The sequence below is a fragment of the Folsomia candida genome, unplaced genomic scaffold (genome assembly GCF_002217175.1).
Source record: "Folsomia candida strain VU population unplaced genomic scaffold, ASM221717v1 Fcan01_Sc003, whole genome shotgun sequence".
NCBI classification, from domain to species: Eukaryota; Metazoa; Arthropoda; class Collembola; order Entomobryomorpha; family Isotomidae; genus Folsomia; species Folsomia candida.
This window is the reverse complement of record NW_019091195.1, coordinates 1,245,419-1,269,354: the sequence shown is the minus strand read 5'-3', so window position 1 is coordinate 1,269,354 and position 23,936 is coordinate 1,245,419. Positions and strand designations below refer to the sequence as shown.

General features: G+C 35.8%; 6 protein-coding genes across 8 annotated transcripts; 4 read left to right on the top strand and 2 right to left on the bottom strand.

The window, feature by feature from the left end:
• Nucleotides 1-221: 221 nt before the first annotated feature.
• LOC110847544 lies at nucleotides 222-1,072 on the top strand. Its single transcript, XM_022094499.2, has 4 exons — nucleotides 222-446; nucleotides 515-616; nucleotides 690-799; nucleotides 876-1,072. Exons 1-4 carry the CDS (start codon nucleotides 314-316, stop codon nucleotides 1,017-1,019), a joined length of 489 nt encoding a protein of 162 aa, XP_021950191.1. The 5' UTR covers nucleotides 222-313; the 3' UTR covers nucleotides 1,020-1,072.
• LOC110845633 (cytochrome P450 4c3) lies at nucleotides 928-3,480 on the bottom strand. The gene is made up of 10 exons (XM_035849986.1): nucleotides 3,271-3,480; nucleotides 3,096-3,202; nucleotides 2,733-3,021; nucleotides 2,581-2,653; nucleotides 2,353-2,482; nucleotides 2,210-2,279; nucleotides 2,046-2,152; nucleotides 1,723-1,960; nucleotides 1,460-1,642; nucleotides 928-1,350 (listed from the first exon to the last, which is right to left on the bottom strand). Exons 1-10 carry the CDS (start codon nucleotides 3,449-3,451, stop codon nucleotides 1,187-1,189), a joined length of 1,542 nt encoding a protein of 513 aa, XP_035705879.1. The 5' UTR covers nucleotides 3,452-3,480; the 3' UTR covers nucleotides 928-1,186.
• An 836-nt stretch (nucleotides 3,481-4,316) lies between these two features.
• On the top strand, nucleotides 4,317-6,843 carry LOC110845850 (phenylalanine--tRNA ligase beta subunit). Its single transcript, XM_022092372.2, has 7 exons — nucleotides 4,317-4,496; nucleotides 4,600-4,655; nucleotides 4,726-4,835; nucleotides 4,915-5,607; nucleotides 5,725-6,013; nucleotides 6,119-6,482; nucleotides 6,576-6,843. Exons 1-7 carry the CDS (start codon nucleotides 4,439-4,441, stop codon nucleotides 6,725-6,727), a joined length of 1,722 nt encoding a protein of 573 aa, XP_021948064.1. The 5' UTR covers nucleotides 4,317-4,438; the 3' UTR covers nucleotides 6,728-6,843.
• Nucleotides 6,844-7,135: 292 nt separating this feature from the next.
• Nucleotides 7,136-10,155, top strand: LOC110845632 (endothelin-converting enzyme 1). 2 transcript variants are annotated; one of them, XM_035850522.1, is made up of 8 exons: nucleotides 7,136-8,033; nucleotides 8,119-8,220; nucleotides 8,306-8,426; nucleotides 8,496-8,795; nucleotides 8,860-9,486; nucleotides 9,590-9,693; nucleotides 9,773-9,882; nucleotides 9,961-10,101. In XM_035850522.1, exons 1-7 carry the CDS (start codon nucleotides 7,788-7,790, stop codon nucleotides 9,869-9,871), a joined length of 1,599 nt encoding a protein of 532 aa, XP_035706415.1. In that variant the 5' UTR covers nucleotides 7,136-7,787; the 3' UTR covers nucleotides 9,872-9,882; nucleotides 9,961-10,101. The 2 variants fall into 2 exon arrangements, with proteins under 2 accessions (XP_035706415.1, XP_021947778.2); XM_022092086.2 differs by having other exon boundaries at nucleotides 9,590-9,882; nucleotides 9,961-10,155.
• Nucleotides 10,156-10,619: 464 nt separating this feature from the next.
• LOC110846039 (neprilysin) lies at nucleotides 10,620-14,100 on the top strand. Its single transcript, XM_022092646.2, has 5 exons — nucleotides 10,620-11,240; nucleotides 11,962-12,079; nucleotides 12,154-12,399; nucleotides 12,477-13,043; nucleotides 13,146-14,100. The coding sequence occupies exons 1-5, from the start codon at nucleotides 10,815-10,817 to the stop codon at nucleotides 13,625-13,627; spliced, it is 1,839 nt and encodes a 612-aa protein (XP_021948338.1). The 5' UTR covers nucleotides 10,620-10,814; the 3' UTR covers nucleotides 13,628-14,100.
• A 2,638-nt stretch (nucleotides 14,101-16,738) lies between these two features.
• On the bottom strand, nucleotides 16,739-21,988 carry LOC110847358 (LINE-1 reverse transcriptase homolog). 2 transcript variants are annotated; one of them, XM_035850546.1, is made up of 4 exons: nucleotides 21,761-21,988; nucleotides 21,578-21,683; nucleotides 21,400-21,491; nucleotides 16,739-21,326 (listed from the first exon to the last, which is right to left on the bottom strand). In XM_035850546.1, the coding sequence occupies exons 1-4, from the start codon at nucleotides 21,830-21,832 to the stop codon at nucleotides 21,120-21,122; spliced, it is 477 nt and encodes a 158-aa protein (XP_035706439.1). In that variant the 5' UTR covers nucleotides 21,833-21,988; the 3' UTR covers nucleotides 16,739-21,119. The 2 variants fall into 2 exon arrangements, with proteins under 2 accessions (XP_035706439.1, XP_035706438.1); XM_035850545.1 differs by having other exon boundaries at nucleotides 21,761-21,962.
• Between the last annotated feature and the right edge of the window lie 1,948 nt (nucleotides 21,989-23,936).

The following is a 23,936-nucleotide window of genomic DNA, read 5'->3' as shown; positions in this document are numbered from 1 at the left end:
ATTCATGTCGGATTGTAATAAATAACACAACAATATCATCATACGAAAATGTGACGTCCATGAAATCATCCAAGTGAATATTTCCTTATCTGGATAAGCAAGTTATCCCCAAAAGTTTTATGAGCAGGGTTTTACAAATGTTATTGTGCCACCTTAATTGTGTGGACTTAACTACGTCAATTACCCAATCGCAGAGGCATATAAAACAATGTTCCGGTCACTTAAATGTTCTTTATGCATCGCGGAGGGAACAATAAGTGTCATACAATTTTAAATTTCATATAATAAAATTGAGTAACAAATAAAAATAATAATGGAATTTTCTACCAAGCTCTTTATTGTTTTGGTCATCGCTGCGTCAGCCACTGCCACCTCGATTGGTCTGAGTGCCCCCAGGATTTTCAGCCAGGAGAGCAAAGGCGTCGTCACCAATATTACTCGATGTGGTAATATCTACAAATCAATATCAGCAGAGAAGCATGTCTTGAAACTTTGTTGTCTTTGAAATCAAAAGGTGGATATGGAACGCCAATCCAACTCAGAATTACTGAATGTGAGGGAAGATGCTCATTTACGCCAGGAAGAGTATACAACATTGAATACGACATGATCCCCAGTGAGTAGTGAGGATCAGAATAAATTGCCCATTAAGAAATGTCGGTAGTAATTTAAATTTCCTAAAAATTAAGGCTCTGCATCCACGTCTCTCAGCCTCGCGTGTGACCTAGTATTCAATGGAACTCCTCTTCGCCTTTTTGAAGCAGAGATTGCCAACTCCTCCGTACAACCAGGGCTGATGGTATGTAGAAATCCTTAAAAAATGAATATCTTGTAGAAATTAATTGTGTGACAAGTACTTATCTTCATTGTTTTAGTACACCGTCAAGTTCTCAATCGTCCCAAATGATATCCTTTCCGGACAGACAGTTAAGCTACGTGCCATAATTTACCATACGGATAACAGGCTCTTGGAAATCTGTGTTGAGACTGAATGTGATATTCTTGACCTTCCTTTGTAAACTTTAATTGTATACTTCAAAAAATAAAGCTAAAAGAGTAATTCAAAAATCAGGAAATTTTTTATTTTATTATTATATATACACGACATGTCTGTATGTATAAAGGTATTTTTATTTCTGCTGTTTTTGGTCATATGAATTAAGTTCATATGAATAAGTCAAGTTCATTAAATGCATCTTTCCATCAAAGAAAGTTTGATTGTTGGGTGCGCAGAGGAAACGATTCCTGCCACAAATTTTACTTGTCGTTCCACCAGCGGCGTGGACACTTGATATTTTCGCAAGAAATGAGCCAGTATTATTTTGCTCTCCAAAGTGGAATGCTTGAAACCTAATGGCGCATCAAGAATTATATGTAAGCTTAACTAAGGAGTTGAATACAGTTTAATCATCGTTATGCATAATAAGTATGACCATTGTGTATGTATGCATATGTGTACCTATGCAATTTCTAATTCCGGCTCCAAAAGGTATCCAAGCAAAGGATGATCTTGAAGCTGAAGCTTCCTCAGTAAAGCGATCTGGATTGAAAACGCTGGGATTTGGAAATATTTTGGCATCACGATGCAAATCATATAGAGAAATAATGACATCACAGCCTTTTGGAATTATTAGACCATTATCTGCAAAATTCAAAATTTATATATTTTTTACGATATATAGGCAAATAAGAGTTTTACGTTCATGTTTGTGTTAACAATACCCAATTCAATGTCGCGCATTATTCTCCGAGTTATACCATTAATTACTGGCCATAATCTTAACGATTCTTTCCAACACATTTCTAAATACTTGAGCTCTGACAGGGCTCCAATTGTTAAGTCTCCATTGTATTGACTAAACACTGAATCAATAGTTTCATGACATAATTTTTGGCACTCGGGATTCAACGCAAGATAAAGCAGAGTGTTGTTTATTGAATTTGCCGTCGTGTCTGCACCCTGAATTTGATACGTAAAATGTACAAAACTACATATTATTTATCTGTATGTATTGGAAAATACTAATAGATTTACAATTACGTACTGCAATTACTAAAGTCGTCAAGTGATCGATGCAGTATTTTTCGGATCCCAAGTTCGCCTCAAGTAGAAGGTCGATAAAATGTTTGTTCTTAGTTTTGATATTGCACTCTGATTAACAAGATAAAATTAGAAATTTTACTTTGTATTCACTTCAAATTAACTGACCTTCATCTCCTTTTTCACTTGCACATGTCTCGTTAGCTATTTCAATTTCATTCTTTTTGCATCGCCAAGCCTGTGATTAAAGCATTTACATGCATAAGTGCATAGTGTCAAAGTGCATACAAATGTGCAGGAAAAGTACTAACCCTCTTAACAAACTGCGTACAGTATTCCACTGCATCTTTTTCTACCTTCTCGTACCCGAAAATCTTGAATAAAAGTGGTATTTTTACCAACCAAGGATTAAATAGGCGAACCTGTAAAAGTCTAGCGATTCTAACGTGTCGAAAGTATTTACAAAAAAAATATACTTAATTTCAAGAAAAACTACTTCAATTTTCTTAGTATGTGCATATTTATGTATGAGTACGTACGTTTCTATGCTCGTAGCAAATTTAGAATGTTGTCCATCGCTTTGCACACAAAGTTCTGTACCTAAACCGCTCTCTGTAATTAGAATTATTAGAAATGGTTCAATACAAAATGTTAGAATTCTGTGTCGGAAAAATACTAAATGAAACCATACCAAAAACAATTTCTAATGCTACATTCGTAAAGTGTGGTAGAAAATTTGTTGCTCCAGTATTTTTACATTGCTTAAATTGTGCTGCCAATCGCTCAATCAAAATTTTGCTCTTTTTATTACAAATATGAACAAATCTATCCATTTGCTGCCGTGCAAAGCCAGGGTTAAGAAGCTTTCTGTCCCTTCGCCATTTTTCCCCAGAGGATGTTAACAGCCCATCATGCAAATTAGCCTTTAAGGGTTCGTACTCTGGTCCCTTCTCAATGTGGAATGATGAGGACAAGATTTTCTTGAGAAAATTTGAGAAATTGAGGCATTTTGAGATACTGTGTATAAATTTTAACTATTAACACAAGTCAATACCTCAACAGTTGTTGCATCAGCTATGCAAATCTTTGGTTCATAAAACCACCATGAAAGACAGACTCTTCCATATTTTTCACAGTATGCGGTCATCTTTGATTGAATTTCTAAAATGGAAACATAAGATTGAAGGTAGTAAATGTAGGAAATTATACTTTACGTATAATATCTTTACCCGTTATTGGCCCCATTATAGAGACTGCGTTCCCTAAAAATGGATAAAGTCGCTTATCCCCCGGAAATTTGTTGCATAATCTTGCTACCCGAGTAAAATTGGTTATATAATAATAGTGGACCACAAGCGACAAAATTAGGACAAGCACAAAGAAAACTGTCGTCATGAAGGAATCGCTCATGGTTAAAAATTCGGAATACCGAAAATCTTGGCTGGTTTACAGATGAGAAGACTCGAGCAAACTGGCGATAAATGAGGAAATGTTAAAATATATATTTTATTTTACTTCATTGAGCACATCTTTTCATAGAGCTTTGCTTTGCGAATTATATATTTCATTCATAAATAATTTCATAACTTCATTAAGAAAAACTTCATTCATGCCGAATACCGAGTATTTAACGAACAAGACTCTTGTTTTTATCTCCGTGACATGTCACTCAGCGTGTGCTTTGATACTTAATTAATACAACTTGTTGATTAGTACCTGACGTTTAACATGTTATTGTTAAAATGGTTGTTTCAAATGTCCAGGAAAAAATGTGTTTTTATTTCGTCATAAAAAATATCTCAAAAATCCCATCCTCTTTTCCCTCGTTATTTATCCAATATTATAAATATGTATGTGCATATTTAAATTTAAAGACAACCTACAAGCGGAAAACTCATGTATTGTTGTAAAATTTGATTTCACTGTCTCATAACCTTCCTCATCTACTTACATACATTCCTATACATATGTATACTTGCGCAAATACATACCAGCTGCCATGCAAATATTGCATGCACTTCATCCTTAGTTTCCTCTAATATCATGCAATCCATTAAAAATTGTATGAATTGTCATATATCATATTATTCTCTTTCACAATCAACAAGCTGATGGAAGTGAGTGGAAATTGAAATTATACAAATTATGAATTAAATTATGACACATCGTTTAATCAGTTTTTCAAAATCATGAAATCTCATTAGTCTTATGATTAATCGTCAAAGAATTATACGCAGCATCCGGATCAAGTTGGACATCACCTCCGCGAAAGGCAAATCTGTCCACCGGGTTGGAACTCTGCAATCTGGTTCAACATTCCGTCATATCTATCAATCACCTAAATATTTAGGTCTTGAATAAAAGTGAAATCTATTCGGGTTTCGAATTCTTATCAAGATGCCGACCGTTTCCGTCAAGAGGGATTTGCTGTTTAAGAAGATTGGTCAGTCATACAGTAAGTTTGTTTAAGATCTGTCATCATCAAGTGGCTCATTTCAAATCTGTTTTGTTTTTCTTCGTTGTATAAATTTAAATTAAGTTTAAACTTTGTTCTATAGCGGATGACGAGTTTGATAAGCTTTGCTTCGAATTTGGGGTCGAGTTGGATGATGTGGTAAAATTACAAACCCTAGCGTTTGAGCTTAATCCATGAGTAGCATTTTAAAAGAATCTGTTACCATCAGGTGGATATCGACCCGAAAAATGTAGAGTACAAGATTGACATCCCTGCAAATCGGTATGACCTTTTGTGCGTCGAAGGGATTTCAACAGCCCTGGCAGTGTTTATCAACAAGTACGTGCTTGACGATCTATTACGGCATACGTTTGATTAAAGTAATTTTTCCTGTTGTAATATATTATTAATTTCACAGGAAAAATGCTCCAAGATTCACAAAAACGTTACCAGCCAAACCTATAACCACCACAGTTGAAGAGTCAACCTCACCACTTCGCCCATTTGTTGTGACAGCTTGCCTACGCAATGTGAAGATTACTCCGGAAGCATACGACTCACTGATCGACTTACAGGAGAAATTGCATCATAATATTTGTCGAAAACGAACCCTCGTAGCAATTGGCGTGCATGATTTGGACACATTAAGTCCACCATTCACCTACTCCTGTGATCCACCCAAACAGATCAAGTTTAAACCTTTGAATCAAACCAAAGAGTTTGTGGCGGACGAGTTGATGGAGTTTTATCTGAAGGACAGCCATCTCAAACCATACGTCCCCATCATTAAGGATGAACCCCGCTATCCTGTAATCAGAGACAGTAAAGGGGTCGTTCTTTCATTGCCACCTATAATCAACGGAGATCATTCTAAAGTTACGACGTCAACGAAAAACATCTTTATCGAATGTACTGCCACGGATTTGACTAAGGCACAAGTCGTGTTGGACACAATGGTCACAATGTTGAGTGAACATTTGGAGAAACCTTTTGAAGCTGAAGCTACTCAAGTGTTGTATAAGGCGAATAACGAGACCAAGATTTATCCTTTGTTGGAGTACAAATTGGAAACGGTGGATGTCCCAGCGACTAATAAAGTTGTTGGAATCGAGTAATTTAATTTAAATATTTGATTAGTTTCAATTTATTTACTTTAATTGCAATATTAGCTTAGGGTTAGTTTTACGTTTTTCATTGATGGTTATTAATGGCTTGATAATCAATTTAGAATGACTGCCGATGACATGGCCAAAAGCTTGAGTCGAATGGGGTTACGATCCACGGTGGGACCACAATCGGGGAAAATTTCGGTCGAGATTCCCCCAACTCGTCACGATATTCTAAATCAATGTGACATAATGGAAGATGTGGCGATTTCTTTTGGATATGGGAACATCGTTCCTAGTTTACCTCCAACGTCCACAGTTGCAGCACAATTTCCCCTTAATAAACTCAACTTCCAACTCTCCGAGTGCATGGCTCAAGCTGGGTTCACGGAAGCGTTGACCTTTTCATTGGTATGTGTGCACGCATATATGTATTCTAGCGAGGATAATTGTAAAATGAATTTCATAATGATTTTATGCTAAATTTTAATGAAATATTATTGTTTTACTACACAGTGCTCTGTTGATGATGAATGTGAAAAAGTACTAAAATCAAGAGTAGATATGGAATCAAAACTGGTGCGAATCGCAAATCCTAAAACACAAGATTTCCAAGTGGCTCGTTATTCGCTTCTTCCAGGACTTTTGAAGACGGTTCAAGCCAACAAAAATATGCCCCTGCCACTTAAATTATTTGAAATTTCGGATGTGGTTTATCTCGATGAAAATGTTGACACTGGAACAAGAAATTGTCGTCACCTTTGTGCTCTGAACTACAACAAATCGCCTGGATTCGAAATTATTCATGGACTTTTGGATCGCTTTATGCAGTTGTTGGAAGCAAAGTTTCAAGATGATTATTGTTTAAGGGCTGCAGAAGGTAAAAAAAACTTTATCGATCAAGTTGAGCTCATGTAGCGTATAAGACTACTGAATTCATATTTATTGTTAAAATTGTGTGGTGATCCTACAGATTCGACCTATTTCCCTGGACGGTGTGCCGAAGTTATTTATAAAGGCAAAAGTATCGGCAAATTGGGCGTGTTGCATCCAAAAGTTGTAGAAAATTTTGAATGCAACCTTCCATGTGCTGCATTGGAAATTGAAATTGAACATTTCTTATAAAAATATTGTTAAATAAAGTAACTTTGTTGCAGTATATACACTGTCAATATACCTCCTTTTCAAATTATTTACATGTATCTTTGTAAATAAATAATCAAATAGATTAATCGTCTTGACTTTTATGAATTTACAACTTGTTTTCGTTTGTCAAAAATTATTTTACACATTATGTTAAAAATGCTATAAAGTCATATGTTTGAGAGAATAATGTGTCGGGTCATTGTATAATTTGTATCAGGGCTGCATCTTAATACTCACTAAAATACGTGACCTTGACCCACTTGTAAATATGTGCAACCTCCGACTTGCAAGAGTTTCGGGAGAAAGTTTCCGCTTTCACCCGACTCAATTAAAAGAAACGAGAGTCACTTATTCCTTGTTCAATTTGCTTACTCTGTTGGGCAATGAGATAGTCTTGTCCAGCCTACACTTCCTACAGAATTAAGTCCACGTTCCCTGAAAGATCAGTTTTTATCACGTCTCATTTTTCAAGTTACTCGCCACATGCGACCTGATTGTCACTTTTTTGGCGTCCAAATATTTAACACACAACAATTCAGAGTCGGCTAAAATCTGTATATAGCTGCCTATCCAGTTACGGCATCTTAAAAATTTGCACGTTTTTCCTTATAAAATCAACAACTTGCCGAATCATGAATCATGATCTTCACAGCATATCAAGCTCTAAGTATCTCGCGAGCATAACATTTCTATTTCTATCCTTCTTATGAGGAACAGAGATACATGTACATAAATAAATAGATGAGTCACATGCACAACTACTAAGTACACAACAAGAACTTTAGATAACAATTTCATTCGTTTTTGTAAATGCAAAAAAACATTTTCTGGGTGAATTTACAGGAAAAATAGTTTAAAATTACAAAACGCAATCTTATTCATGTACATATCCAATCATGTTCAACTAGTCTTTATTTGTGCATCATAATCTAAACAGTTATTTGAGTAGCTCAGACACAGATCAAAGTTTGGGTCGTGAAAAATAAAAGCTAAAAGTTCAGTTTACATAAGTTAAAGAGTCAGAATAATAATTATTGTTATGGAACAAGCTCATGAAACTTTTCATCTAACCCGTTCAGTTCAGCATGAGTCATCAAGTCCTAGAGTTATTAATAATATTTGCACTGCAAAATGTGATCCAAGTTCTAACCATGTCAATGCAAATCGTACAAGCCTTCCCAAACAATACAAGAAAAATGTTCACCTATGGATTGTTGCTTTTCTCATTATCCTCATCGTGATGATACTTGGGATTCGAATAATCTACATCACGTCTAATTCCTTAGTAAGTACATTTATGCAGCTAGCAAAATACACGGGGCATTCCAGAAAATCTTACTATATATGCGTCCACTTGAAAAATTTTACAGGTCAATGTGAATTTATGCCAAAGTATCGAATGTGTCAATGTGATGCGACAAATAAAATCTTCCATACACGAACATATAGATCCTTGTGACGATTTTTATCAGGTGTGCATTCATTTTATCTGTCATCTCTAAATTAATAAACTTGAAAAAATTTGACTAGATGCTATTTTCTTGCTGTTTTTAACAGTTTGCATGTCAAGGATGGATATTAGATTATGCCAGTAAATTGGAAGAACAAGGTGAAAACGCTACTGATACGATTGATGAGATTGGTGAGGCCAACAAATTGCTGCTGAATGACTTAATTGGTAGGTGATGACATGGTAAATATCGCATGTCAACGTCATGACTGACTATCACTATTTATATATTTACAGATGGGATTGATCATCATAACTCATCGGGGAATAGCGTCGAGATAAAAGCAAAACTGCTCTACCTGTCGTGTCTCAATAAGAACGGAACACTGTCAGATAATTTAGAGAGTTTACAATATTTGTTGATGGGGGCTGATAATGCAACAACAGATTCATCCGAATCGTCGTTGGTCGACACGGAGTCGGAGTACGAGAATGAGCTTGATGAGCATTATACCACTCAAAACAGTGACGACATGCAAGAGTCTGGGGAAGATGATGATGAGGATGAATGGGGGCTAGCAGACTTTCTCAGTATAGGTCGGTCGTTTAAACTCAATGTTAAGGATTTTCTTAAATAATGAGAGAAAGTCTTGACTTGCAGACGAAGATTCTACCCCACTCGCCTGTATGGAATGCACCCTCAAGTTATTCCCTCAAACGGTTGGAAGACTGTTTGTCCAGCAATATTATCTCCATCAAGAACCCAGTGTGAACAAGTTGTTGAGTGTATTGCAGCTTCAATTTGAATCCACAATAAAGCAAATGCACTGGATTGACGAAGAATCAAAGAGAAATATTACGGAAAATATTTTCTCGAATTTAACTATTCTGGTTGGATACTCGAACATAACTATGAACACGAGTATGATACGGATGGAGGATGATATCTATGAAAATGTTACAGTTTCCGAGCACGGAGACAAGTTCTTATCCAATATGCAATCTCTCTTAGAAGTACTAAAATTCCACGCAGATGATTTTGAAGATGAGACGACTGATCATAGTAATCATGCTGATGAGATGGTGGAACAATTGATGGCAACTACAACCACAATGGAAATGCAATACCGACCCGATCTGAATGCTGTCATTATACCTGTAGGAATTGTACAAAGGCCACTTTTTCATCCAGGATTTCCAAACGTGATAAACTTTGCCAGACTGGGAATGATGGTGGGACATGAGTTTGGTCATGCTTTGATTAGATACATGGATGGATTTACGGATGGTTAGTTGTAGTTTAAAGCAAATACGCCTCCACATGTATATTACGTCAAATTGGATACACTCCAGTAACAAATAATTTTGAGACGGGTTAACAAATTACGCAGAAACCGGAATCAAGTATCCCAGCCAAATTGTAACCAATAGAGCAACGCTGGACGGATACAAAGAAAGATGTCAGTGCGTCAAGGAGCAATATGACGGGTTCCAAGTACCACTGCCTTCACAGTTTAATAATGTAACAAAAATAATGATTAATGGGACTTTCACTCTTGACGAAAATGTGGCAGATCTCATCGGATTACAAATTGCATTCAAAGCGTTTCAAAGCGATGATTCTACTCCGAGCTTACTTTCTGGGTATACTAATGAACAGCTATTTTTCATAGCAAGTGCACAGGTCAGTAGAAATTAATTCATCAAAATAAATATGATTTACTTCTATCACGTTATGTAAACTATCATGTCTCTGATGTAGAATTGGTGCCAGTCATTTGCAGATGACAATGCTGCAGTAAATTATCTAAAAGATTTAGTAGAAACGGATGAACACAGCCCAGCTCCGGCCAGAGTGTTGGGCAAACTCAGCAATTTTAAAGAGTTTGCAAGTGCCTTCAATTGTCCGATGGGATCTCGCTACAATCCAAAATCCAAGTGCGATTTTCACTGATTTTTCTAAAAACATTAAAATAAATTATTATACTTTTTATAAGTCGTTGTTGTTCCGTTGTGCATTTTAACATGAAATTATATGTACATGTGTACATATAATTGTTTTGCACACTGGTCGTTTACAAAATCGTTTATCACATGTAAGTAATCTGCCCAGGAATCATGAGCCCACGTCAAATCACCAGCAAATTCTGGTTTAAGTTCATAATGCAAAATGCACACAACAGACCTTTGGCGACTATATGTAGCCAAATTTCCGCCGAGTTAATTTCCCAACACCAACGGAATTTGAGGACATTTATTGCTTGTACATGTACCTGTACCACCATTTGTGCATAATGAGTGCACATACCGACGGGTTTCAGTGGAACGCACATCAACTCCTCATGACGATAAGCAACAGTTCATGATTGCAATGATAAGCTCGCTGTAATTTAATAGCTGAGTCACCCACATGAGAAACCATACTGCCTATAAAAACGTTTGGCACATCATGGTAATGGAATCATCTATGCCATTTATCGTGCAATTGTGTCATTCCTTCGTTCAGAAGAGTGAGAAGAGGACGATCAACATTAAATCTCTGAATTTGATTAAAATCAACTAAATATTTTCGCAAACATATTTTACAAGCTATTTTTTTGGGAGTTTGAAAGCAAAATGGCGAAAAAAGAGGAGTCATCATGGGGGCAAAACCTGTCCCAGAAAAGATTTGCGGTGCTTTCCTTCTTCCGATTGGCAACAATGCCATCGGGAGACGATGGGAGTGATCGAGCGAATCTTGTCGAAAATGAGGCCACCATAATTCAAGTGGATGACCTAACAAAGGTCGCAACATCAAGACAGATTGCAGTTGGGAGTGCCAATAACAACGGCGTGGAAAAATGGTGTGCCTGTATCTTGGGATTTCTTGGAGTCATTACGACCATTCTGGGAATGATCCTCATACTCGGAATGTTTAACGGCCTGTCTGGTCAGGATGTCGCTGTACCGGAAACGTGCGAGACACCAGCCTGCCACAAAATTGCAGCGGAGTTGCTCTCATTCATGGATCACAGTGTTGCCCCATGTGATGATTTCTATCAGGTACTGAAACTATTAAAATTATAAGCAAGGTATAAAGCAGATGGCGACTTTTAAATTTGGTTTATATATGGGCTCATTAAGGGATACGCCCTTTTTACACAGAAAATTTGCGAATCAACTCATATCCTCAACTAATACATATCTACGTACATTTACGTATGCATACTTGGTGCGGATATATTCTCTTTCCAGAATATTACGTCATTTTGCTTGCTTTTGTCGTTGCATTGTTTCACAAACAAACAAATGATAAACGTTAAGTATACTTATATTTACATATATTGTTTCACGTTTTAGTCGTCGGAATGAACTGTGATGATAAAGTTCAATATTTATAACAAGTCAGAACACGTTTCAATTGAGAATGTGTATGAATATCTGCGTGTGTGTGTCTGCATGTGTAATTAACGTCATGTCATAGCTATTATTATGATGCAATGTACGTCGTTGGTCGCTGAATCACAATAAACCTGATTTAACTACGAAGACAAACAATTTGATAATGGAGAACCTCCTCCAATTATGTCAAAATAAAGGTCTGCATTATCAACATCGATATCAATCAAGCATCCGATAGTCAGATTTTATCGATGCAACTGGGGGTGTAATGAACTTTGTCGTCATTTTTAAAGTCGATGAATACGAATATGCAAGAACTATTTAACATGACACTTTAAAATACATACATTCAAATTTAATATGATTATACAACTAATTACAGCACGCTTGTGGTGGATGGATTAAACTACATCCTGCAACAATTGATGACGCGGATAACACAACATCTGTGCTGACTGAAGTTACAAAACACAATACAATGTTGATTCGAGAAATTTTAGGTATGCAACTTGGAATATTTTTGACTTTTTGAATCATAATTTGTATATTCCATTCCATATCCACTCCTTTGCAGAATCTCACGAACCGCTTGACGGAGCTGGAGAGAAAGCAAAACACTTTTATGTTTCATGTCTCAAGAAAAAGCAGATGGATTTGGATGAAAAGCAGTCACTAGACTGGATTTCAGTGAAGGAAGACACGACCCATGGCAGTGATGATGACTTTTGGAGTGGTGACGAAGATTGGTTGGAATTAACACGACTCGAAAAAACTTTCACCAACCTTCGCTCCCGTGTTAAACCATTTCTTGGCATGAAAGGTATTTTTTTATATGAAATATGGGGTTTCACATGATTTCTCGATAAAAATTAATGTATTGTTTAAACCATGACTTAGACAAGAACGAGTCCATTTCCCTGACCTGTGTGACTCTCACTCAATCCTTCTTTCAAGATGTGACAGCCCGACTCTTCGCCACAAAGACGTACGGTGTCGAGAAAATGGAGAAAGTAAGACTTATGCTGGACGAGGTTTCAGACATTTATCAGCGAAAAGTGGCTCAACTGAGCTGGATGGACAATGCAACGAAAGCATATTTGATGACGAAACTAGCCAATACATCATACCAACTTGGTTATCCAATGTCTATCATGGATACAAAACAAGAGATTGAAAATTATGGACATGTCGTCGTTTCTCCGGATGCTTTCTCCTACTCGGCTAACGTCGACGCGCTGGAAATTCACAATATTCTCAACTATCTTAATGAAGATAACAGCGAAATAGAGTTTGTCGCGGAAGCAAATGCTGTCTATCAGTATTGGAAAGACGTGCTATACATTCCTGCCGGAATTACAATGGAGCCCTTCATTTCCTTTGAATACCCGGATATTATCATTTATGCAAAATTTGCCATTACTCTGGGACATGAGTATACGCATGCATTTGATGAATATATTCGAGGTAAGTACGCTACTTTTCCTTAATTGTACAAAATTTTAAATCCTTCCTCTCAGTACCGGCCACCTATTGCAAAAAACTATTTAATATTTACTATTTACACAGGTGCGTGGGGAAATCATGGAATAAAACCGAGCGGAGTCTCCCCCTCTGCCTTTGCAACTTTCGATAAAATAAGCAAATGTTTGCAAAAGCAGTATGACCACTTTCCTATTGTGAACTCCTCCGTAGCTGTGAATGGGACGAGCACGTGGGACGAAAATTTAGCGGATGTTCTAGGACTCGATGTTGCATTATCGATATTTCAAGAAAAATATGCAAAAAATTATCGTCCACTTCCCGGCATGGAATTTGTCGATTTTAAACAAGTCTTTTTCGTTGCTGCTGCGCAAGTGGAGTGTCGATCGTTTTCTGGAGAACAGGCGAGAGAACGCGTCCTGAAGGAGTTCTTCGAACAGGAGTCGCATAGCCCGAATTCGATCAGAGTCTTGGGTCAAATGGCGAATAATGATGAATTTTCGAACGCCTTCAACTGCGAGGTTGGATCTCGATATAATCCGAGAGAAAAGTGTAGAGTATTTTATTGACGAGCTATTAATGTACATATGTAAGTAGACTTGAGGGTTCTGCAAGGTTACATTTTTCTTGACTGATGAAGAAGATCTTACAAATTTTTATTAGCTTTGCCACTTTTAATGTAAAGACTGCTTAATAGTTCATTTATTCCTATCATGACATAATTAATGTCTAATAATTAGCCAAAGATCTAGTCACACTCAGTTGATAAATATTGCTCATTCGTACGGTTTAAGACTTTGAAGATTTACGGTACATACATGCTTAATCAATCAGTTTCTTCAAATGTACGAAATTTAACTCATAAACAATTTTTAGCTTATCATGAGATCTATTTGTTAATTTGATTACTTATTTATTACAAATTTTGCCTATTTGTAACAATATGGGTAATACATACGACTTTTAATACATACTCTGTTTTTTTATTGCTTTCCTGATGGATATACGATATTATTCTTATATTAATAAAAAGAATATCAAGAAATTGACCTCTATTAAAAATGTTCATTTGCATGCTCATTCATAAAATTAAGAATTATGGAACCACTGAATTCGGGTATCTTCCAAAAATATACGTCTTTTGACCTTGTTATTAAGGATATAAGGGAGAAAGTAGATAAGCTATTTGATATTGGAAATATAACCTTTGTCGCTAAGATTTGACTTCAATGGAACTGTAATTCCCGTACCCAAACTTGAATATTCGACATCAATCAATAAAGTATTGAGGTACCCTAGTGTCATGTGGCCAGTAATTATTATAATATCCATATCAATTGAGGCATCCGTTTGCTAAGTTAATTACTCAAATTAATTGTGTACTAATTGTCTTCCAATTTTCCATTTACAAATTTTACTAAATATTCTGACTTATTCAGCTTAGAAAAATTTCGGTTATCCGTTTATTTATTTAATCATAAAATTGACAGAATTTGACCTTCACCCAACAAGTTTCAGCACAAATACATATTTATTAAGCAATGTTCTCAGCATTGTAAAATTCAGATAGCAAACAATTCAGTGTTTATAAGCACTATATATTACGTAGTCCAAAAATTTACTAGTCAGTCATTTCACCTATGTACTTTGACATAACACATTTTATTACAACTTTCAAGCCCAAAATAGTAACAAGTAAAATTACATATCAATTCTCAAATTCTATCATGTAATATTATTTATTTACTGTCAATCGATTAGGATTAGGTTATGTGTTAATAATCGCTGTAATATGCATTAGCTCAGGAAAGTGGAGTTAAATATATACATATCTAGCAAAAGACGCAGTGTACATATTTTTTGTCAGGTCTGTCTTTGCCATGTACGAACTATTTAATTATTTGCATACCGAAAATTGATTTATTCCATTTGACCTGGAGAGTTTAGCTTGTTTGCACCTATACACTGGCGGTGTAGGATTTTGTCACATTATTTGCTAACGATATCAATAATTATCCTATCATCACAAGGTTGCGTATGATGTCCCATTGCATAAAATCCACCAAACCAATTTATCATCCACTATTGACTATGCATTCCACAGTGGAATTTCCACAGTTCAGATATAAACTTTTCCATGCAAATATCACCCCCAAAAAATGTTAACAATAACATTTTTACCCCATTTAAAGCAACATCTTCGAGTTGCCAAATTAATCTCATCCCTTCCATTCCAATGGGATGACAGTTCTGGAAAATTGTCTCTTCTTCCATCAAAAATAATGCAGTTTATCGTCACCTCACAATTGATGCTTCAAACCGTATACTCAATCCTGCAAGTGGTGATGACCACCTTCTCTCCGTACTCGACAGGGACAAAGTTTCAAGCCATGGTTTTCACAAGCATTAACCTGACTGGATTACTTCTCCGATGGAATTGGAAATTAGACAAAACGGCGATGAACCTTTTAAATGCATTCATAAAATTTGAGGAGTCATTTCTCAAAGGTATCAGACCGTACCAATCAAAATCGCGTGTATTTAGAATCTTATTTATACGTAGTTCAATTTATTTTCTGAATATGTTTAGGGCACGTTTACAAGAAGACTATTCCGGACAAATTAATGTCACTGGTTCTCCCGTTGACAATTTTCTCATGTTTCTCTGTTGGGATCTTTACTGGTGTGGTCCTCTTCTACAGGCCATGTCTTCCCCCATTTGCTGGGTCGATGCTACCCTGCTGTCGACATGGTCAGGCAAAATTCTCCATCTGTTTGCGAATTGGCTTAGTCATTTTTGACGTGTTTATGCTTTTCAACGCTGTGGTGTCTGGCTCATTTTACATAACGCAAATTCTGATTGCTTCAAGCCTCTGTTTTTGGGATTACATGCAGATAATTAAGAAATGGTAACGAATTGATAAATCATTAATTTCTTACTTATCCATCTGGGAATAATTAGTACATATGTAAAGCCCTACGATATTACAGGACAGTAGAAAATACGTTAAACAAGGCCCAACTTCTCCAGACATACAAGCATCTCAAAATTTTGGAGATGCTGAACAACAACTGTGTCCGAAAATGCATGCTTCCCTCGTGCTCTTTGGGATTTCCAGCAATCCAATTTTTTAGCTGTTACGTGTGCATTAAATTGCACGACACCATGAGTTTGCCTGCTCTGGCTTTCTACTTCCTAATTTATGGCGATGCTATTATTCTGACAACTTCTGTATTCACGGCGTCCTCCTACGTGTTCATAACTTCAAGGAAACTTTTAGCGAGGTGGAGGACGGAATGGAAAATGACTCAAAATTCAGAGCTGAGACGATCATTCAGAGCGTGTAGTCCTATGAAGGTGCGATTTGGCGACAACTTTGTGGATAATAGTACTCCGCTAGTTATCCAGGATACTTGTACGAGACAAACTGTTTCATCGCTCCTAATTTCTCAGTAATGTGATGAGTTTTTGCATCTGATAAGTTGACGCAGTTTATATTTTGTGTGATGCATTAAATCTGATGGGAAATAAATGTCAAGTTATTAGTTTTCTTAGTAGCGATATGAAAATATGGTACTTCTACAATGGTATGGACATTTGTATGTGTTTGCACTTCAGGCTGTTTAGGCTATTTGTATGCATATATACAATAATGGATTTCCGGAATGGATAAGCAAAATTTCAAAGTATTACTGTCATTTATTGGTTGAGAATTTGATAACAATTGATGATTTAAGTTGATTAATCATTAATAAAATAAGCTGTAGCTTTAAAAAATCATTGTACTCATAAAAATTGCAACAAACACAGCAAAAACAAACTCGGTCAAAAACAAGCTAGTCAAAAAAACTGATACTAAAAGACACGGTTTAAATTATCAAACTAAATTAAGAACTACAATATTTCCCATCATTATTTCCCAATACAAAAAATAAGCCAAGAGTCATGGGTTGGTTATTTAACAATTAATATTTCATCGCTTCAGTAATCCTGCTCAACTAACATTTGCTATTGTGTGACGCTGAAGTTTTTAGTCAATTGATATCAGCAGCTGGGTCCTCTCAACTCGATTGATTGATTGATTGATTGATTATGCTTTATTCAAGTGTCTACCAAGTTCACAGTAACAAACCATGCTCTTCCACGAGTGACACATACAATATACAAATATGTTACTAACTAACTATATCTACTAACTAATATATCTTCATTTCGTTATTTTTAAACAATTATTTCATCATATCTTCACATAAAAATTCTTTAAATTTCCCATATGACATATTTCTTACGTCTAAATCTCTTGGTAACGCGTTCCATAACTTCGTAGTACGAAATTTGACAGATTTTTTATATATTTGAGAGGAGAAAGTATCCACATTCATTAGTGGAAAAGTACGTACATTATTTCTTAATGAGAAGTTACAACTACCTGCAATCATATCTTTATATGCACATTTTAGTAGGACATAATGTCTTCTCACCAATATTGTCATAAAGTTACAATCTTTCCGTAATTTATCTATAAATTGTGTGTCAGTCTTATGTCTGTACTTCCTCTTAGCGTACTTATGCACAAAAAATTCATAAATAAATCTGTCTATTCTGTTTTGGAGTTCGATGAGGAGAGTATCAGTTTGTACAGCCCATATCTCAATACCATAATTTATAACTGAGTGTACATATGCATTTATCATAATCTTTAAAACATGAACATTCAAATACCGCTTAACACCTCTCAGATATTTCAATTTCGCTATAACCTTCTTACATACAACATCATAGTGTTTCTTAAAATTAAGGTGTGGATCAATCCAGATACCTAAATATTTAAATTCAAACACACGCTCAATATTCTCACCATTTACCTGACAAAACATTCTCTCAGATTTTTCAGTTGTATCATGCTCCTTAAAAAATACCATATATTTTGTCTTACTATAGTTAACTGTAATACCATTTTTTAAACACCAGTCACATACATTTTTGAATTGAGCAAACACTTCATCCATTACAACATCCGAATTATTGCCACTTGCATATAAAATTACATCATCCGCATAACTTAACATTACACACGATACTCTTCGATAAGTCATTAGAGAATAAACTATATATAAGTCCCCCGAGCGAACTACCCTGACAGCAACCTCTAGGCATATGATAATACTTGTCATCATTATAAAAACGGAATACACGATTTCGGAATATTTCTCTAATTACACAAATGTACCATGGTTCTATTTTAAATTCATTCATTAGTTTTTTAATTAATACATTCTTGTCAAGTGAATTAAAAGCTTGTGAAAAATCAATCATTACAGCAACAACCTTCGTTTTAGGCTTGTCAATCTCACTATAAACATAATTCGTAAATTCTTTCAAGGCTGTAATGCATGACTTATTCTGCTTATACCCATGCTGCTCTTTACATAACAAATTTTTAACTCTGATACTTATTCTATTGAATAGAAACCTCTCAAAGATCTTACAATAAGTGTGGAGAATAGATATAGGTCTATAATTTTTACCGCTCGATCGACTTCCTTTTCCTTTATATAAAGGCGTAACTTTTGCAGCTTTAAAGGACTGCGGCAATATACATTTGTTAATAAACAACATAAAAAACATTGATAAATAGACACTAAATGTTTCCCTACATTTTTTAATAACAGAGATGGGTGGCATTTTAACATCTCTAGGTTGCTTATTTTTCATTTTCGAAATACATGTTTCAATCTCATCATCCTTAATTTCCAACGGCAAAATATCAGAATTACTACTTTTTGAATAATCATAGTTTTGACAATAGTTTTCAATCATCTCATTCATTTCATCATCATTACTGGTAATAAAATTATCATTCACTTCAAAACATTCAGCAAGATGATCATTCATCACCACTTTGTCATAGGTACATACGTCATTTATAACTAAAGAGTTAATTGGTTGCAAATCCTTCTTTGTATAGCTAGTTAATTCATCAACACATTTCCACATACTCTTAGTACCAGTAACATTCTCAAATTTGTTTAGAAAATACATTCTCTTTGCCTTATTCATATTATATCTCACATTATTCCTGGCTTTACGATACATTTTCCATTTTTTATCATCATTCGACTTTCTCGCTACATTTAGGAGACTATTCCTATGTTTAACCAATTTCCATATCTCGGAGTTGAACCATGGAACATTCTTGCTCTTCACTATCTTATTTTTACTTGGAGCATGCTTATCAAGCGTATTCATTACATATAAAGAAAAATTATTGAATTCTACATCAGTTTTGACAGGGTGTTTGACATCAATATTTTCACAGTTCACATTCTCCATATAACTTTGTAAATCCTTATTGAATAAGTCCCAATCAATATCACTAAATTTTCTACAAGTTACAATTCTCGGAGATACTTTAATTTTAAGTTTCTTTCTCGCAGTAACACAGATATCATGGTCAGATCCAGCGAATGGTAAGTGAAAGGATTGTGTGAAATCTGACTTATTTGACACATACATATGATCAAGGAGCGATCCACTATTATGTGTAGGTCCTTTAATTAACTGGTACATATTAAACTCTTTGGCTAATAACAATAATTTATGCGTATTTATATCAAATACTCCTTTTCTAATCAAATTCAGATTAAAATCACCCACTATAATCCTTTCATACTTAAAACTCGATAAATATACATTAAGATCAGTAAAACATTTCAGAAATTGCGTTTTATCCGTGTCAGGTGGATTATATAACGCGGTAAAAAGTAAGGGCTTCATATAATCACGATAAACTTTCAAAATAGCTAGTTGAGTTCTACCAGGTATTAGAAAGTCAATGTCTAAAATATCAAATTTAAACGTATTATGTATGTACATAATTAAACCTCCGCCTGACTTTTTACCTTTCTTCACATCCCTATCAAATCTTGTCATATAATACTCAGGAATTTGATACATACACGTTAAGTCTCTTTCAGCGTCTAGGTTCGATTCAGTAATCGCAAATACAGCAATAGTGTGCTTTTGTAGGAAATTGCACACTTCCTCAAACTTATTTCTAATACTATTGATATTAACATGTGCAAATAAAATACCTTTGCATTCCCTTATTTTCTTATCCAATAGACCATAAAATAAGTTGTTACCACTTGATGCATAATCTTGAGAAGAATGATTCGTAACGTTGGCTTGCGACGTATGAAGTTGAAGGGGTACGTAGTCCTCCTGCAGTAGCGCTGATGAGTTTAGAAAATCCGTTCCACGATCCCTCATTAATTTGTAGAGAACAATTAGCGCAAACCCAATTTGGTACAACATTATTATATGTGTACCCCCTTTCTGGTCTCTTTACATTCTGATGACATATAAGATGATGCTTTTGCTCACACAAGGCGCAGGATAGTGTGAGTTGGCGTTTTCCGATAGCCCGATGACATGTTCCACAAATTTGTCCATCCATCTTCCTATTCGTTGATGTTGATGTTGTTCATAATTCCATTCCATTCCGCCATGGTTGTTGAAATTACTGAATAAATTTCACCAATTAATAATTGACCAAAGAGATTTAAAAACTGGAACAATAGACCTGCATAGGATCGAGATTTATATAGCGCCGTCGGTCAGAGCGCTCTTGTTCAAGGGCAAATTAAACCGCTTTGCCCGCAGCGTATATGTTGAAAAATTCTGCCCAACCGGATGCGGAAATAGGCGAGAGAACGATGTGGGAGGAGACGGGAACCATAAAAAAACTTTGTAGCGTGTGTGTGCTCCCCGAGATTCTTTTCTGATGAAATAAGAGCTGACTGAAGTAAGCAGGAACAAGAACTAGGAAGAGTCTATTCTGCAACTCAGGGAAGGCCAGCTGACGTTAAAATCACAATGCCGCACTTAAAGGTCAGCCGAGGTCCAGGTGTTAAAAATCATCTACCACTGACTAACGGAGTCCAAGAGTATGACAATGCCACAAACCCGACGATTGGGAGTGGCCAATAACTCACAAAAAATTAGAAGGAAAAATAATGCCTTTTTTGCTGCTCCCAGCTGCACTTCCCGACAGCTCCTCAATTGTCGTCAACAAATCGTTGTACCACCAAAACGAAGTACACAGCAATCCCCAAAACAACAATTGAGATTAGCACCATAATTAGTCCAACAACGAAGTAGCCGTTCAACGCCAGAGCAAAGAAAAGTATGACGACTCCAATGGCGGTCAGTCCCAGAGAAATGTAATTCCAGTACAACCAAGGCAAGCAGAGTCGAACATTCCTCTACAATAAAAATGAATAATGCACATTATCTAGTGATAGTTTATGTTTTCTTCGTATCATGAAAAATTCTTACCGTCCTGTATCCCTGGAAGAGCAAGCCGGATACAATGGTATAAGCCAGTGCCATGAATATGCCAATGAATTGAAACGTAATATAGACTGCCGCTGCAACAAGGAGTTAAAAGAAACCATAAAATTTTATATTTTTTCATATTTCTAAATACCAGAATAATTGAATATGTGCGACATACTATGATCCTTAAAATAAGGGTAGTGCTTGTCGGGAATCCGATCTGGGTGAGAGATCATCTCATTTGCAACTATCGACCCTTGTATCATTTGAAAAATACCTCCGATCTGGAATAATTTTGGAGAAAAAAAATTGTTCCATTAACAATTTAACCATTGCAAATGTGTACTCATTGAAATCTTACAATTTCCAAAACTGCAATGATGGCAGTTCCTGTCGCCACTGTGCAAGACCTACAGCAGCATGTTTTCTCCATTTTGTATCAGAAATTATGAGCACAACAGTTTTCCTGGAATTGTTGTATTAGGTATGTATTTGCTTTGGTTAAGACGGCCAAATACTAGTTTCTTCCAACGATGCCCTTCTAAGACTGGATCTCAGATGCATTTCCACCGACTCTTATTTCAAAAGTTAGCCTAACATTTACTAATATTTCGTTATCTTTCCTCATTTTGCATACGGTCATGATAATCCTGTGCAATGCAAAGTTGTGCACTGGAATAGAATGCCTGGATATCGAGTGAGCTGGACTTTACCTGTCTGCATTACAAAATGAGCTTGATGGAGCGAGTCGATAATGTCGCGACTATTTAGTATTTAAGGCATGAGAAACATATTTACATATTATTCTTCACATCAGATGCTTAAATATTAAAGACATTATGCAAGCATGTGCCATACTACGTCCGGTTTAGTGATTTTGTTCATGGAAATGATAGATCTATCGTCCTCATTTGAATGAATACCAACTTTTAGCTTGTATTAGTTTTCACTAATACATTTAATTTTTAATTATTCGTCAGGCGTTGCAAAATTGTATCCAAATACGTATAAGGTACAAAGCTCACTTTACATATTATTAGGCACACGTTACTTGGAGTATGTTGTATGTTGCAACCTTCATTATTTTAATGCATTTATACGTAGACATTGAATGCTAATAGTGAGATGCAATGACCTTAGCTGCTAGATCACGGCACATCCAGTCTTCTGAATTATCCGAATTTGCCAAAGAGATTTGTCCCCATTTTTTGTATATTCTCCAGGCGGATGTGCGTATGCATATCAGTAATAACTACGTAATATAGTACATAACAAACATCTGCATGCTTGGTTCTGAGAAGTTGACGCAGTTTAAATATGCACATATTATGTGACTTACGTATTCTATCCGTTAAATAAATATTAACCTTTTAAAAACGGATTCCACCAATAAGGTGGAGGGCGATTTCGATCTCTTGGCGACGGACTACACCAATAAGGTGTAGGCCAAATTTTTCGCCTTAGCGACGGACTATACCAATAAGGTGTATGGTTACAGAATTCCGTTGAGACCGGGCTACATCAATAAGGTGTAGGAAAAAATAAAAATAAAATGACCGAGAAAATTTTCTCAGTTCCATTCTTTCCTCCTTATTTGTCGTTGGTTTTTCTTCAAGCCTGAACTAATTTTTTTAGAGTTTAGAGTTGTAGTTGTAGTGGGGGGAGGAACTCGGAGGAAGTGCATCAGAGGTCACGCCGCGCCCCCGAAAAATTATCCAACATTGGCGCCGCTAATAAATTGGTCGGCGTTGACCTCTGACCTGTATCATGTTGTAAATATGATACAGTTCATATTTTTTTTAAATTATCACAACGTTCTCTTTAGCTAATATATTCGCAATAGTGTCACCACCGATCGGAACAAGTCACAGAACACTGAAGGACAAAATTATAGCTAATAACTTGTTTAAAATATAAAATGCATCCCAAAATCAGTGTCATCAAATTGATGACATGAATGATGACGATTTATTCGTTTAGTTTATTTTTGTAGTACTATCAAAATCAAATCCGATCTTTTTATCAAAATTAATATCGTGTGTTCATTTGGTTCAGTTGCAATTTCATGTTAAAAATGTATTATGTTCTAATTTTTGTTGTCGAATCAGTTCCAGGTCTCTAATAAATCATAACTGCATCAGTAGAATATTCAAAATCGGTTTGCATTAATTCAGTCCCCAACTGATTTTATCACCGCCCCACAAGTCGGTCTCAATGGTATTCTGCCCCCCAGTAAATCCGCCCCCAAATGCAATAGAAACCATTTTTAATTCCGTTTTTAAATGGTATCCAGGTCAAAATTAATTAGTTTTTATAAGGTTAAGGGCCTGGGGGAAGTTGCTTAGAAATCACGTCAACTTTGACGATAAAAGTCAGCAATGCACAAGAGGGCAGATTTTTTAAATTATGTTTAATGCGTTAATCATATCTTTAGATTTTACTTGAGTTTTTTTTGACGATCTGCCCTCTTGTGCAGTGGAGATATTTGGTCGTAAAGTGAGGACAAATTGGCTTAGAATTGCCAAATTAATGGCAGG

Bases quoted from the DNA above. Each gene is read 5' to 3' on its own strand.
- LOC110847544 (XM_022094499.2), top strand. From the start codon at position 314: ATGGAATTTTCTACCAAGCTCTTTATTGTTTTGGTCATCGCTGCGTCA. The intron at 447-514 runs GTAATATCTACA...TGAAATCAAAAG, and splicing joins CACCAATATTACTCGATGTG to GTGGATATGGAACGCCAATC. The intron at 800-875 runs GTATGTAGAAAT...TCATTGTTTTAG, and splicing joins CCGTACAACCAGGGCTGATG to TACACCGTCAAGTTCTCAAT.
- LOC110845633 (XM_035849986.1), bottom strand. From the start codon at position 3,451: ATGAGCGATTCCTTCATGACGACAGTTTTCTTTGTGCTTGTCCTAATT. The intron at 3,203-3,270 runs GTAAAGATATTA...TTTCCATTTTAG, and splicing joins TATAATGGGGCCAATAACGG to AAATTCAATCAAAGATGACC. The intron at 2,280-2,352 runs GTTAGTACTTTT...CTTTAATCACAG, and splicing joins GTACGCAGTTTGTTAAGAGG to GCTTGGCGATGCAAAAAGAA.
- LOC110845850 (XM_022092372.2), top strand. From the start codon at position 4,439: ATGCCGACCGTTTCCGTCAAGAGGGATTTGCTGTTTAAGAAGATTGGT. The intron at 4,836-4,914 runs GTACGTGCTTGA...TTAATTTCACAG, and splicing joins CTGGCAGTGTTTATCAACAA to GAAAAATGCTCCAAGATTCA. The intron at 6,014-6,118 runs GTATGTGTGCAC...TTTACTACACAG, and splicing joins AAGCGTTGACCTTTTCATTG to TGCTCTGTTGATGATGAATG.
- LOC110845632 (XM_022092086.2), top strand. From the start codon at position 7,788: ATGGAACAAGCTCATGAAACTTTTCATCTAACCCGTTCAGTTCAGCAT. The intron at 8,796-8,859 runs GTCGGTCGTTTA...CTTGACTTGCAG, and splicing joins AGCAGACTTTCTCAGTATAG to ACGAAGATTCTACCCCACTC. The intron at 9,883-9,960 runs GTCAGTAGAAAT...TCTCTGATGTAG, and splicing joins TTTTCATAGCAAGTGCACAG to AATTGGTGCCAGTCATTTGC.
- LOC110846039 (XM_022092646.2), top strand. From the start codon at position 10,815: ATGGCGAAAAAAGAGGAGTCATCATGGGGGCAAAACCTGTCCCAGAAA. The intron at 11,241-11,961 runs GTACTGAAACTA...AACTAATTACAG, and splicing joins CATGTGATGATTTCTATCAG to CACGCTTGTGGTGGATGGAT. The intron at 12,080-12,153 runs GTATGCAACTTG...ACTCCTTTGCAG, and splicing joins GTTGATTCGAGAAATTTTAG to AATCTCACGAACCGCTTGAC.
- LOC110847358 (XM_035850545.1), bottom strand. From the start codon at position 20,376: ATGTTGTACCAAATTGGGTTTGCGCTAATTGTTCTCTACAAATTAATG.